This window comes from Acipenser ruthenus, chromosome 4 (assembly GCF_902713425.1).
Source record: "Acipenser ruthenus chromosome 4, fAciRut3.2 maternal haplotype, whole genome shotgun sequence".
Taxonomy (NCBI): Eukaryota; Metazoa; Chordata; class Actinopteri; order Acipenseriformes; family Acipenseridae; genus Acipenser; species Acipenser ruthenus.
This window is the reverse complement of record NC_081192.1, coordinates 33177613-33192964: the sequence shown is the minus strand read 5'-3', so window position 1 is coordinate 33192964 and position 15352 is coordinate 33177613. Positions and strand designations below refer to the sequence as shown.

The window sequence follows — 15352 nt, the reverse complement described above, 5'->3', positions numbered from 1 at the left end:
CTAGCTTCAACTCCCTTAACCTTTCTTTATTAACATGTATTTAAACCAAGAAAGCCTAAGCCTAAACATTACAATTAGGATTAGTTAATTACTTACTAAATTACTTTCTGATTTATAGCTGTGAAATTTGCTTTAAATTTACACAGCAGTGGAGTAAATAGCGTTTTAAGATTTACCCAACCAAATTTCATGGAGATTAATACAAAGGAGGATTACAAATATATACTGTATATTTAAGGCACCAATCTGCAGCAGTTTTAGAAATAGAATATAGCTGATGCATGAGGCTAGAAGCAGGAGGCATTGAACATTTCCCAAGGTTAAGTGCTTAACTGTGGATTGAAAATTGTGATAAAAATGCAAATAGATTGTAGGCGTTTGGGTAGCAAAAGGATATCATTTTTTAAAATCTATTTAAGAATTCAATCCATGCACGGTTATAAGAAATGCAATATAAAATAAATAGACAAACATATGCAACATAAGTGAGAAGATATCTGTATACAGTATGTTTTATTGCCTATATTTATATACACTTTTTTTGCAGCTACAACGAACCGTTAAATCAGTTCGGTTTTCAATATAAAGAAACTGGTGTCTGTGGCCCGAGGACTATTGATTTCATTGTGTCCCCTGAGGAATGCTGATTGATGAGCAGAGAATGCGTCTCAAGAACCTGTTCAATTATGCAGATGCTTGCTGCAGTGCTGTGGGCTCACATTATATCTGCAGTCTGCGCTTTTTCGTTGCTACCCTGAGCATAGTGACAGGACTGGTTGAGAAGGATTGTAGTCAGAGCAGGCCTCTCCAAATAAAGCAATGGGAGGTTTGGATACCGACATCCTCTCCTTCACTATAAATACTTTCTCTGCATAGAGAACAGGCTTTGGATGCCGGAGCTCTGAACCAGTGACTATCGAGGCACACAAAGGGGGAAATTATTACTCACAAATTGATAACCATGCCGAGAGTGGATGCAGACCTCAAATTGGACTTTAAAGATGTCCTTGTTAGACCTAAAAGAAGCAGTCTTAAAAGCAGATCTGAGGTGAGTTTCTTTCTTTTTGACAACATAGTATACATCATCAAGACAAGTCTATATTTTTTAAATAAATTATTATTATTAGTAGTAGTAGTAGTAGTAGTAGTAGTAGTAGTAGTAGTAGTAGTATGTAATATAATAAATATGCCTACATTTTAGGAAGCAAGAAAGAAGTGCACATTTTGCTGCACTGTTTATTTAGGAATTCCCGTTCTAGCAACAGTAAGTTCATTGACTTACTACATGGTTCTTTTAAAACTGTAAAATTACATTATTAACTTGTTTGTAATAGAAAGCTAATGTACAGCTTTGGGTTCACTGTGTTAATGGATAGTTTACCTGGTAACATAATTAGAAGTTAAGCTAACATTGACATGTCAAGGTGAAGTAACTAATATTAAACCATGTGGCACAGTGAAAGCTGATAAAAATAGAAATGAAAAGTTAGAAGCCCCAAGGACTCACTGACTTTGCTGTCAGCATTCCACAGAGCAAAGCTGCTTCATTTAGTATGTGTTTTTATATGTTGTTTTATGGAATTGTGCCATTTTGAATAAGCTGCATCAACATGCTGCTTTTTATACTATCTTAATGCTTACCATCACAAGCAACATGTTAAACAGACACATCTCACCCACTTTCTCATGTGCTCAATAACTTCTTTATATTACATTTTTATACAGTTTCCTTATAATGCACAACTGTTATCATGTAAAATGGCTAGGAGGACATGCCCTTACTTGAACAATGGTGCAGTGTATGATTCATTACATTATAGACCTTTCAGTTTTGTGATGCACCCCAAGCTGCATTTTACACACATACACAGTTGTGTACAGTTGTAGAGAACATCACACCCTCTGCTGCATGATGATGTCACTATGCTGTCCAGCACCATTTTGACAGCTGGGGCCAGTTGCTCAGTGGATAACTCTAGTCTAAGGAGCTAGACTGGTCTTAAAATGATTAGACCAGTCTAATACTAACTGCTGTTTATTACTATATACGGGAAACAGAAGAACTAAAAAAAATTAAATTAAATTAAATTAAACACGCATTTAGCCGAATAGATTTTGTATCCGAGGAAAAGGAAGTCCTGAAATGTATCCCCTTTTTGTTGTCTGCAGAAACTAAACACGGTGGCATAAAAAAGCACAAATGCTTCAAGTTCAGCATGATCTTTTGCACGCTTTGGTTTTGATCATTTTTCCCAGCAAGATTTTGACTTCGGTCAATGCTGAAAACGTTATGGCAAATTCCAGATCCCACCTTTCATTAATGTTATGCGTTGGCGGCAGCCCCGCCTTCTTTGATTACTCGCACCATAAAGCAATCAATTGAAACCACCAAACACAACTGTACACTACGAACCAATGAGCTGAGGGAGCTTGCTGTTGCTCGGGTTACTGAGTTATGGCCAGAGTACAGTTTTTAGCGCCTTCTACTGTTTGGAAGGAATGTCATTTATCTTTGTATGTATTCATAGTCAGGAATTCTATTTTTAAATATGCATTCAACCATGTTAAAACTATTCTATGCTTATGTGTTGATGCTTGTTCAGATCTGGACCAAGATCCACCAAAAATCTCTTGAGATCCACAAGTGGATCGCGATCCACATATTGGCCACCACTGGTCTAAAGCAGCAGCCACACTGGACGCAAGCGATGCGAGCGAGCAAAGTCGCCGAATGTCAATCCACAACAGACGCGACTTGGAAACAATCCAAAAGACTGGAAATAAATACATGACCCCACCCATGCATTCCTATTGGACATACTAGAGATGGCTCTCCCATTACAAAACAGGTCTTGTTTTGATAAAAGATTACCACCTTGATCTCCGGCAACTCCATTGTAAAATAAAGGTTGGACTTATAAAATCTATAGATCTGTTATTGAACATCCCTATATATCAAACAGTTTTATTGTTATCATTATTATTATTACTAGTAATTGTACAGTTGTAGTCGTAGTATTTATTTTTTTTTGGGGGGGGGGGGGGGGGGGGACCAGTAGTCGTAGTAGTCTGATTTGAAGCCCGGTACATCTGCAGCTGTCAGAAGACAGCTGGACAATAGTAGTATAGTTGACCTGATATTTTCAACAACATTATTTTATTGTTATACATTTATATATACAACTTACTGCAATCTCAATTGTGTTTCTTTACAAATTTCTTCTTTAATACTTTTTGTTTATTTTAAAGTGCCACATTATTATTATTATTATTATTATTATTATTATTATTATTACGTTGTTGTTACGCACTACATAATCACCATCTTCATTATTATTACTATTATTATTATAATCCGTGTTATTATGCGCAGGACACCACTTATTTTGTATTATTATTTACTTGTATTTAGTTTTTCCTTTTAAAACAGTCCAGTGAACAGAAAATGCTTTATAAATATGGCTCATAATCTTCAAAACTATGTATGAGCTTGGAAATGTTGGGATGCGTCACATAGAATTCAAATGTATTGCTGCTTTTGTCCGTTTATTGATCACCTGCACACTGTTAACCAGTTTGCCACATGTGGTGTCAGAAGAGGGATGGATCACGCATCACTTTCAGCGCTGCTGGAGGTGTTAGACAGCAGATGGGAGGCTAAGGAAAGACGGAGAGAGGAGCGGTACACAGCGTTGATCGAGAGGCTGGAGATACCAGCCACTGCACCATCCAAAAGCTAGGGCACAAAAGATGACAGAGGAGGATGATCCAGAAGCTTACCTGGTCGCTTTTGAGCGGCTGGCTACCACCGTGTCATGGCCCAAGGAATTCTGGGCAAGCCAGCCGGGACCCTGCCTGATCGGGGAGGCTCATGCAGCCTACCAGGCCATGACGGACACCTAAGCCACACAGTACAACCTGGTAAAGCAAGCATACAAACCTGTTATCAGGGGCCATCAAAAACCTCAACACACAAGAGTCTAGCCAAAACAAACATCTCTCGGGTAGTGGTATTAGTATTTGTTTTATTACTGGATTCTGCAGCAAACCGTGTTTGTTATTGAAGGTAAGTGTGTCATAATGGTACACGACCTGCAACCAAGAAAATCCCAAATGAAAAATGTAATAAAGTACTTAATCCAAAAGTAACTGTGAATTCTAACTGCTAGTTTCACGCACCCATAAGTTATCCAAGCTAGTCCAAGTTTAGTGTTAACTGGGTTCTGAAACTAACAATACATTCACCTTTTCTGTGCAATAATGTCCTCTTTCAGTATTTATTTTCATAGTATAGTTGTGTGTCCCCCTGGAATACTGTATGTGCTCTATTTCAAAATGCAAATCCTTCATTAGTCCAGGGTAGAATAAGGAACCTAAAGGCACACATTTCTGGATTCTCTACAAGGCAGACCAGAGGTAGTAGGCAATATTGTTTTCAGTACTTTAGGTATAAAAACAAAACATGCAGCTTCTCAATCTAAAAGTAGTCCATTGCGATCACGAACGCTTACTTGCTGTATCGTAAACCAAACCCAGGATAAAACCAATAGTCAAGCATTCTCAAACAAGATTTATTTTGAAAAAATTATAAAGTCTATATAGTAAGCACTCAACCCCTATGCAAGTCATTCCTGCCAATTAATACTGCAGAAATTGATTGCACACATTTTCTGATCTGCCTTCATTTTTTTTCAATGCCACAGCTATGTTGTTCCTTCTTGTTTTATCTGCAACCCACCGACAGACTGAAGTTCATAGCAGTTGCTTCAGGTGCTCTGCTTGATTCTATAGTCCTGTTGGTAACAGTGTCAGAAAACAATCTTGTCGTTGTCCTTGACAAATAGTTTTTGTGGTGTTTTGTCTCCACTTCATGCCACTGAATATAAGGTATTCTAAAAACTTTAACTAAATAAAAGTATTGTTAACGGGAAAGCACCCTACTATACCAAGAAAAACAGGCAAAAAGAAAAGGAATTCTGGCCTCGCTGTAACCAAATACATCTTTCAAAATATTTTACACTCTTAGAGGCACTCTCCAAAATCATAACACATTTGTCATACAGTCAATAATTAAACATAAACAATATTGCTTATATATTAAAATGGGATAGATTTAAATATGAAAATAATTCAAGCAGAGTTCCAAAAAAATACAGGGGGCAATACAATCTTACTGGTAAGTTGTTAGACTTGGGGAAGCTAGAAAGGGTTTCCACAGCAACATGTATTTGTATTCCACATGAGTTTTCTGATCAACTGGTAAACTTTATTTGTCTTTGTATCTATGGCTATGCCACCTATTGAAAAATATTTACACACTTTTGGTCTGTGAGGGGTGGGTCAGATAAACGAGGACTGACTTTAATGACTTTTCAGTTAAAGCAGAACCTCAAAGTGACAAACCCCTCATCTACAAACTGACCAGGCAACAGAACCACACCACTTGAAACGGGAAACAGAGCTCCTGGTGTGTTTCTATCACACACCGTTACTGATCTTTGAGTTCCTGCAACAATTCACAGAGCTTTGCTGGCAACCATCTTTAGGTCTTGCATGACTATCTATCTCACAGCTACAGAAAATGAAGCAACAACAAATCTGGGACCCAGTTAAACCTATGGGGTCTAATCCAGGGTAGTTTACTCTGGGTGCATGTGACTCCACAAACCCATGCTAATGATATCATTGGATGTGTGCTGTAATTGTGTTTTATATCATTCAAAATGTGACATCAGATCCATGCCAAAAGCGGCCACATCATGATGGATCACTCCAGCTTCCACAGTTGGCAGAGGCCTAATAGATTACAAAGCTAATGATTCTGGCACCACACCAAAACATGCTCCTTTAAAGAGGGACCCACTTCCAGATGCCTATAGTTCATGACAAGCATTCCTTTCTTAATTTCAGTCTGATATGGGTCTCATCTAGACAATGGCTGGGCTATGTCAACTATGGCTGATGTGGTATACCTGCTACTGTCAGTAATTTGCAAATCAGCAGCACCAACACTTGATTTGGTTCAATCTATTGCAATCTTGTTCAGTCAGCCTGGTGGTGGACCCTCAAACCGAGTGAGTTTCTTTTATAGTTTCAGGTGATTTATGTTTTCATGTTGCATAATTATCAATAAAACAATATTGGATAATAGGGTAAGAACAATATTGGATAATATATTAAGAACAGAATACTTAAATGTCAAAATGGATCTTTTTACTCTCACTCACAATGCATTACTTGTTCACTGTCTTAGAGGTAAACACCATAGGCCAGTCTTACACTTAGTCCACATATATACAAATATGCTCAAAACTAAATTTTGAGTTGTAACAGGGCGAGCAGCCCTGTACATTGTTTTGTTTATTTTTAGAACGGAGTCCTCTCCGCGCATGTGCAGTGTATTTTGTATTTGTTTTGTTTTATGATTTGTTTTATTGTATTTATATGACGACGAGTGCCGTATGTTTTGTTATTGTTTTGTTTCTCTCGTTCTCGTTCTCGTTCTCGTTCTCGTTCTCGTTCTCTCCTCTCGCTCCAAACACCCACACCGAGCTAGAGAGCTGCAGGCTTTTTATAACAGGTGACCATCTCCCGATTAGCAACAAATTAAATCACCTAATTAATTCGGGAGATGGCCACCTTCTGCACGAGTTTTTTTTAAATACCATGTCGATGGGGCTTCCCATCCACATTACTAAACAGTATAAAATAAACAAACGGCTATGCCGTCACTAAACAAAACAATAACAAAACATACGGCACTCGCCGTCATATAAATACAATAAAACAAATCATAAAACAAAACAAATACAAAATACACTGCACATGCGCGGAGGGGACTCCGTTCTAAAAATAAACAAAACAATGTACAGGGCTGCTCGCCCTGTTACATGAGTATATATTAGAGAACTTACACAATGCAATCTTGCAGGCCTTTTTCCACTTTGTGTAGATGAATGAAACTTCAATATGTAGGGAACATGGAAAAAGACTGAACAAACTGGATAGGAATTATGGCCATATATACAAAAGGGACCAAAAGCAACCAAAGAAAACTGAACAATTGAAGGATGTGGAAAAGAAAAAAAAAATCATTAAAATGATTTGTCCCAGGGACCCCGATCATGTGGTGCAAGATGGGAGCTATTTACCGTGACTAAAAGCCCTGCAAGGTGGCAACTGTGAAAGTCATGGTAACCTATCCCTAACAGCTAACTCGTCTCATGCACCTGATCCACAAACACACAAAACTAATATATATTAATTGGAAAATAGGTCCTTGTACCTTGTAAAGATTGTGTGTGAAAATTTGTTTACTGCACCAAGGTAGGTCTGTTTTACAGTGCAGCAGTAGCATTGTAAAGCACTCGCATTCACGGCTCTCGACTGACATGGTCCATTGCCGGAAATATACGAATAGGACCTAGTTTTAAAGCTCTGAAGTCTGAGGGTATGTTCACAGAGATCATTCTGTGCAGATTCTCTGCAGAATCTGACCAATTTAGCCAATGGGTGCGTTCACAGAGATTATTCTTAGAAGATCATTGGCTAAATTGGACAGATTCTGCATGGAATCTGCGCAGAATGATCTCCGTCAACGCATCCATATCTGCTCTGTCAAACGGTGCAGCAGGGCTGTCTCTTACAGTGCTTGAGTAAAAAGAGATAAAGGGCCAGGTCGCCTTTGGGATTTTTAACATTAGGCGGACCCTAAAGTGTAAATAATAGTTGTAAATAGTTGCATCGAATAAACATACTGTCTACAGCATTTGTAGTCTTATGATGTGAATGTACTTTATCCCAATACTACGTCTAAAAAAAAATGGTATAACAAAAATATTAATCTTAATACGATTTACAAAATGTTCAAGATTTCTTCATCAGAACAGATGTTTAAAGTAACTTCCTTTAGAAAAGTCAAACAATAAATCATATTCTGATAATATGCAATTAGCAATAAACCCAACCCTTTATTGTTGCACATATTCCAACCAGATTATATATATATATATATATATATATATATATATATATATATATATATATATATATATATATATATATATATTTTTTTTTTTTTTTATTATTCTACATTTAAACATTTGGATACTACGTAATTATGGATCTGACCGTTCAACTCTGCCAAAAAAATAACGTATCTGTGATTTGGTACATCCAATCATTTCTATCAGATTTGTGGTATGACTTTCAGAATGTGATATACTACTGAAACATCCAAACCTGCATATTTCTTTGCTTTATTTTAAGTGTTACATGTTAATAGATTGTAAGTATTTCTACAGATGGGTTGAGAGATGTATCCGTGCCTCGTGTTGTGTTTAGCCAACAAAGTCCATAAGCACAATACTTAGTGTTAGCCATCAGCTATATCAGTGACAGATCTGAAGTTGTATAATGTGTGCATGATTTGGTTAATACTGCAGTAGTTTCCCTGTATAGGAAAACCTCCTAAGAGAACACTTCGCCTAAGAGAACACCCTTGTGGTGAACTTGATTTTTTCCATTGTAAATGCTTCGCCTAAACTAAAGGAACAAGAACTTCGAAACTTCGCTTAAAATAACACCTTTTTGGCACCGCTAACGACTTGTTCACAACTGATACAGTACTGTTTTGTAACCTGATCATCAAACTTAAATTCCAATTTTTTATTCAATCTTTTCAAATGTGACTTGTCATCACCAAAGTGTCTTGAGGCACACTGACTGGTTTATTAAATCTTTCCAGAACCGCCATCATATCATTGCCTCGTTTTGTATTCTGATTTCCACGAGTGCACCTCATCGCTACAAAATGGCTAAATGCGTCGCTGTTTCTCTTGCTACAAAAAGTTGGAAATAGTTCGAGCTCCTAAAAAAACCTGAATCAGACACAAGTCACTGAGCAATTTGGTGTTTTCCGTTCTGGTGAGTTGCTTCACCATTCTCTTAAATCATTTTGTATGTATTCATAATTAATCTAGAGCTGCTGCTGTATTTTTTTTAATGTGTGTAGGGCTGTGTTAATTTAGTTTGAAACTTAGTTTATTAACGTTAGTTTGTCTGTTTATTATTGTAGTTTATTAACATACACTTGCCTATTGCTTTTCTCTTACTTATTCTGTTTATTTCATATGTTGATGCATGTGCATCATGACAAGTAATAAATATTTATTGATTTATTGATTCATATTGTCTGGTGGTCTTAAAGAACAATTCGTCTAAGAGAACACTTCTCTTTCTTGCCGAGGGGTGTTCTCTTAGCTGGAGACTACTTTACTTCTATACTAACAGTTCTTTCTCCACAGGTGGATCTGCAGAGGACCTTCACATTCCGCAACTCCAAGCAGACCTACACTGGAATCCCTATCATTGCAGCAAACATGGACACGACTGGGACCTTTGAAATGGCACAGGTTTTAAGTAAAGTAGGTACTGCCCACTTTGTGTGCCTTCATGTCTGCAGAAACACTGAAATAATAGGCAGTCTTGACGTCAATGACAGTTTTGATGGTGCTAAATTACTCTAAACCTTTTATTTGACATTTTAAATGTACAAAGTTATAAAAGGTGAAGTTACACTAAATAATAAACAACAAAGAGATTATAAAGCTAAACAGTAAACTTAATGATAGGTTTTCCCTAAAATCACAAACCTGCTCTTGCACTATATTTAGTATTATTGTTATTGATGTTAAAGACCCAGTAAAGGCACTCTGCTGCACTGGAATGCTGGGTGAGTCATTATATCAGGAGCTCCCTGGTTCGAATCCTGGTCTTTCTGAGATGCCGATCTTAGCTGGGGCCCACAGGGCTGCATTGGACATTCAATTGGGACGGTTCACCTTGTTCAGAACCCCCTACTGGTCATGTGGCAGTTGATAGTCAGCCCTCTTGATCAGTGGGTTGTATCTGTAAAGTAACACTGAAATTGGCAATTTCAGACTGGGTTGGAAAATGAGGGTTAAATTAATGAACAATTTCTCAAAAGAAAAAAAATAGTTAGACACTGTTATATCTAAAAAGAAAGCCCCTCCAACCCCCCCCCCCCCCCCCCCCCCAAAAGAAAAAAAACAATGGATCAGTCCTATATCAAGAAATATCTGCCACAGCACAAGATGATTATCTTGTAAAAAAATAAAAATAAATAAAAAATCGTATTTATTTATTGATTGGATTATTTAAACTTGTTTTCAGTGTAAACTGTATCTTTTGTTAGTTTGTAAAGCTAATCAGTACTGGTTATTAACACCTCACCGTTGTTTCCATGCAGAATTCACTGTTCATTGCTATGCAGAAACACTACTCAGTGGAAGAATGGAAAAACTTTGCAGTCAGCTTTCCAGAGTGTTTAGAGGTATGTGCAAAATCCTCAATATTATGCCATTGAAGATGGTTTGTATACCACAGTGTTATCTCAGACAGTATAGCAATGAGCAAATAGGCAAGTCATATGTGAAAATACATTTTTTTGCAACATTTACAAAGAAAATATCTGTTTTTCTCATTAAAAACATGACTATACAGTAAATGTGCCATGTACAGTAGCAAATAACCTGCTAAGTCTGGACAATAAAATGTTAATTTCCAGGACTGACCAGACAAGCACTGACATCTTGGGTTTAACTGCTCAATCTCAACTGAGACCATACTTGCGCTCCCATCGTATCCAGCAGCAGGGAATAATTTAATCTGCTGCCAAGCACTGACAGCAGAAGTGTACTTCCTGATATGATCTCATATCCCCCCAAATCATAGAAATTTACTGTGATGTTGTTTGGATCCCACTGAGTCTCACCGTATGTTACTGTGTGTCATTTGCACGTGGGTGCTTGGTACAGTATGTCACATCCTCCATTTACAATTAAAAGAATGCCAGTCTGTGCAAATACAGACTGATTTACAAACAGTCATAGTTCAGTGCGGATGTGAATTTTAGCAACATTCACAGTGCCAAAAGGAATATTAACTTCCCAGTTGCCCAGCATCCAGTATTAAACATTTATAAGCATTGGAATCCATACTTTTCAGTAATATTTTTAATGTAAGCTGTCTCCTAAGTGGGCTAAACGACTGGCTAATGTTTGCCCTAGTTTTTACACTATGGCAATAGGAATATATTCTTCCCAGTCACTTGCTGTCACCATTACACATTTACAAGGCCTGATTCCAAAACAGAGCCATGTTGATGTTGCATTTAAAATCAATCAGTACTTGTTCATATTTTAGTGGTGCACTGGCTATGATAACAAGAAACATAGGGTACTGTACACCTAGTCTAGTGTAAAGTGTAAATAAAAAAGTTGCCATGGGAGCTGATACATTAAACAGTACATAGTACAAACCAGTATTTTGTGAAAGGTTAATTACAGTAGTGTACTGTATCTAATTTCTACCAGCATGGTTAAAGGTAGCTTTCTGTATGTTATGCTAATGTAATTTCACTCGCTGATTGTCTTTTAGAGTGCTAAACAAGCAATAGTCCCCCGTTTCTTCTACTGAAGATCATTTGGTGATTTTCATTTTATACTTTAATTTGCAACATGCAGATAAGAACACCACAATAGATGAAAAGTTGTTTCTGCTGCTTCCTGTATCTAACACTTCACCTGTCGAAGTTCAAACTCCAGTGTAATCAGACCATGTGACCTACAGCAACATTACCATGATGCAGCAGTTATCAAAGCACTTATGTCTGAAAATGTTACTTGTCCATAATTAATGTAAAAAAAACAAAACAACTAAATAACGAAAAAGTGAAGAACCGAAGACTGAGCATTAAGAAAGCGGATGGATTTGGATTCAAAAGCATTGGTTGGCATTCCTTTAAGTTCTGCCTTTTTCTCCTCTAGCACATGGCTGCAAGCTCAGGCAGTGGGAAGACCGACTTAGAGAAGCTGTGCAGTATCCTGGAGGCGGTCCCACAAATAAAGTACATCTGTCTCGATGTTGCAAACGGTTACTCCGAGCACTTTGTGGAATTTGTGAAAACTGTCCGAGGCAAATTCCCCAATCACACAATCATGGTAGGCAGATTATTAGAGATAATTTCTTCAGAAATTGATAATATGAAGTAATATTTAATATTTTAAAATACCATCTGTTATATTTACAAAGCTTTAACTTGTGAGCTATTTGAAGAATTATTTTTTTTAAAAGTCTGTGTTTATGGATTAAACTGTTTTAGCTTACTGTTAAAGCCCTTATACAAGTTTTCCATAGTAAAAGCATGGGTGGATCCTGGGGGTCCGGACCCCGCTTCTTCATTAAAAATGTCAAAATATTGTTTGCTTTAACGGTATGTTTTGTATCAGGTATCCCCCCTTCATGACAGTCTTGACCACTCCCCTCCCCCCTCATGAAAGTCTGGATCCGCTCTTGAAAAGTGTATGGTAAAGGATATTACAGTTTTTCTCAATTGCTTAAATCAATGTTAATGAAAATGGTCAAAAACATCAATACCAAAACATATGCAACCAGAACTGCATCATTTTTTGCATAACTATAAGTCATTTATGGTTCTTTTCACACAAAATGCAAATCTTACACGTTTTTGCAAAACACTAAATACAAGTCTCAACATTTGACATAAAATGCAATTTAATGAATTGTTAATCAAAAACAACGTGTTTGTTTGCAGCAGAAAGCAATCATTTCCAATTGCATTAATCTATACCTCACATGTGCAAATGGAAATTGCTCAATTATTCAATCACCCATCAGACCTTAATCATGAATGAAAGAGGCCAAAGGTGAATTCACAATTGTTGGTGAGAAATGGAGCAGGTCAGAGGGGGAGGACGTGAAAGACAAGGATGACAGCCTGGAGCCCTAAGAGGAAGGGGTGTCCGTATGCGTGGTGGTAGGATTAGACACCAAAGGGGAAGGTGCACTTGGAATTTCTCAAATGTAGAACAATGTTTCAAAAAATGTATGTAAGCGATTGGGGAAAACTGTAAGAAACATGGCTAACCACTATGGTAAATGCATAGTTTAACCATGACAAAAGCATGGTGAAATGCAAACATACAATGGTAAACTTTTATAAGGGAGTAGCCATTTTCATGAATATCAAACTTTGTTACATTCATAAAACCGCCTTTAAATACCCACGTGTTAAAGATTTGTGAATAGTGCCCAATGTGTTATTTCATAAGCCTTTTATCACTTCTTTCCCACAGCATACTTTTTTGGTCTTTCAGTTTTTTTTCTGTGTATACTGCAGTAGAACTTGGGTTGAAGACTCAACACAAATCTCATCTTATAACTTATAACCACAATCTTAAAACTTAAAACCACCTGTTTTACACACCTATTTTACACACCTATTTCCACTGTAGTTTTTTTTTTTTTAACATCTGCTGGATTAGACAGAGTTAAAGGAAAGGTAAATAGTTAAACAAATTCCAGGTCTAGATTTAAACAAGTGTGTTACATTGAGGAAGTGGGGGTTCAAAAACAATTACAGTGTATCCTTTTTAGTAAAAAAACAAACAAACAAACAAACAAAAAAACCCCACTTTTTTATTTTAATTTAGGCTGGCAATGTGGTGACAGGAGAGATGGTCGAGGAGCTTATTCTCTCTGGAGCTGACATTATTAAAGTGGGCATTGGACCAGGTACAGAACGGGTTTAAATAAATGAACCATTCAAACATTTTACGACTTCCACTGCTTAAATGTTTAGTTGTGTTTTGTTGCACATTACTTTTTAATCAAAATGTTTTGAAATGTTATCCACAACTTATTGTGTGTATATGTAAGTACTGAATTGTGTGGGGTTCTGTGATGTTGCTTAAGGCACACTTGAGCTAGGTTGAGCCACATTTGAACCCAGGCCTCCAGAACTGAAGGCGTATCAAGCTGTTTATTACACCTGGTTATTAACTGTTTCGCTTGCACATTTTCTTGTCATTTACTGTTCTCACTGCTAAAAAAAAACCAATAAAATGAACAACCTTTTTTTATTGCGATTTGGTATGGCCGTGAACTTTTACAGTAAAAGTGTTATTTTTGTTGTTTGGATTTACTTCATATTTTTCAGTCGCTACATTCATAAGGCTTTCAGAATCATGTCTAAGTACATCTGGTACAACAAGTGTAGACACTAACCTGTACTTCTGCAACACTCGACTCCAGTCAGTGTAAGAAATACATCAGTAAAAGTACTACAGTAAATGGAATAAATGTGGCGTTTCTTACATCCACTAGGGGACATGGTAATGGTTATGCAGTAATCCGTCGCGTATCCGACTGCAGTGGGACCAGAGTAAGGGCGGATATGTAAAAAGTCGGATAATGAATCCTGTTTTAAATACCATTATACACAACTGTAACAATTACTATAGTCACACAATTATTGTTTTGAGATTCAGCTTTTGTTAGGGAGCTCCCCTAAATCCCTTGTTTAGAAAGATACAGGGTATTAATGCTTGTGACAGTGTAGGTGTCTGCCCTGCGTGTGCGTGCATTCGCTGCTGAGTGATAGAATGAGACGGAGGTTGAAGTTGATATGCCTCACAGCGCATGGAGCACATACAACACAGTGTACGAAACTTTGGTAGGATCTACAATATCTGAACTAATCTTCTCTGTTCAATAATAAACTAACATTGCTGAAGAGGTTGATCATGGTGGATAAACGGTTACGGCGGATATGCGACGGGCGGATACGCGACAGATTACTGTACTCTGGTGTACAGTACCAGAGCTATATTCAGACCACAGGAGTGTTTTAAAATATCAAAGTTTTAAAAAGTCAACAAGATGTGATGACTGAAATAAAAATTAGACAAAATGAATCTAAAGAGCAACAATAATACATTGGTTAAGATAACTGATAATTCATATCCATACCAAGTTACACTTTAAGATATATTATTTGAGGTAAATTCAGGCCGTACTTTGTGACTTGTGAAAAGTTTGTTTACAATGTTCTTACTTTGAAATAGTTAATGTCATCCTTTTTTTGAGCTGAATACACCAGTGCTATGTTACATTCTAGTGGAATGTTCACGCGCACCCCATCTTCAACATTATTTTGCTCAATTGTCTGCTGTTTTATTTCCCCAGGCTCAGTCTGTACCACTCGCATAAAGACAGGTGTGGGATACCCCCAGCTGAGTGCTGTGATTGAGTGCGCTGACTCTGCACACGGGCTGAAAGGACACATCATCTCTGTAAGTGCATCCTAAATGTTCACTCACATGGAAGACAGAAATCAAAAGACCAATAGAATAATAGAATTAATCACTACTAATCTTTGAAGAAACCCTCTCCACAAGGTGGAATATATTTTTTGTAGGTGTACTTCTTAATGCCTAATAGAAATGTTAGTAAGGCATTGCAGAAAATG

The 15352-nt window shown here is 37.2% G+C and overlaps 1 protein-coding gene across 1 annotated transcript in view; it reads left to right on the top strand.

Moving 5' to 3' along the window:
* The first annotated feature begins 702 nt into the window (after positions 1–702).
* LOC117399421 (GMP reductase 1-like) overlaps positions 703–15352 on the top strand; it is a 31395-nt gene continuing 16745 nt past the window's right edge. Inside the window, exons 1-6 of the mRNA XM_033998552.3 lie at positions 703–1048; positions 9306–9425; positions 10271–10354; positions 11850–12023; positions 13536–13617; positions 15070–15176. Coding sequence (XP_033854443.1) covers positions 962–1048; positions 9306–9425; positions 10271–10354; positions 11850–12023; positions 13536–13617; positions 15070–15176 — 654 coding nt within the window. The 5' untranslated portion in view covers positions 703–961. The remainder of the gene's footprint in view (positions 1049–9305; positions 9426–10270; positions 10355–11849; positions 12024–13535; positions 13618–15069; positions 15177–15352) is intronic.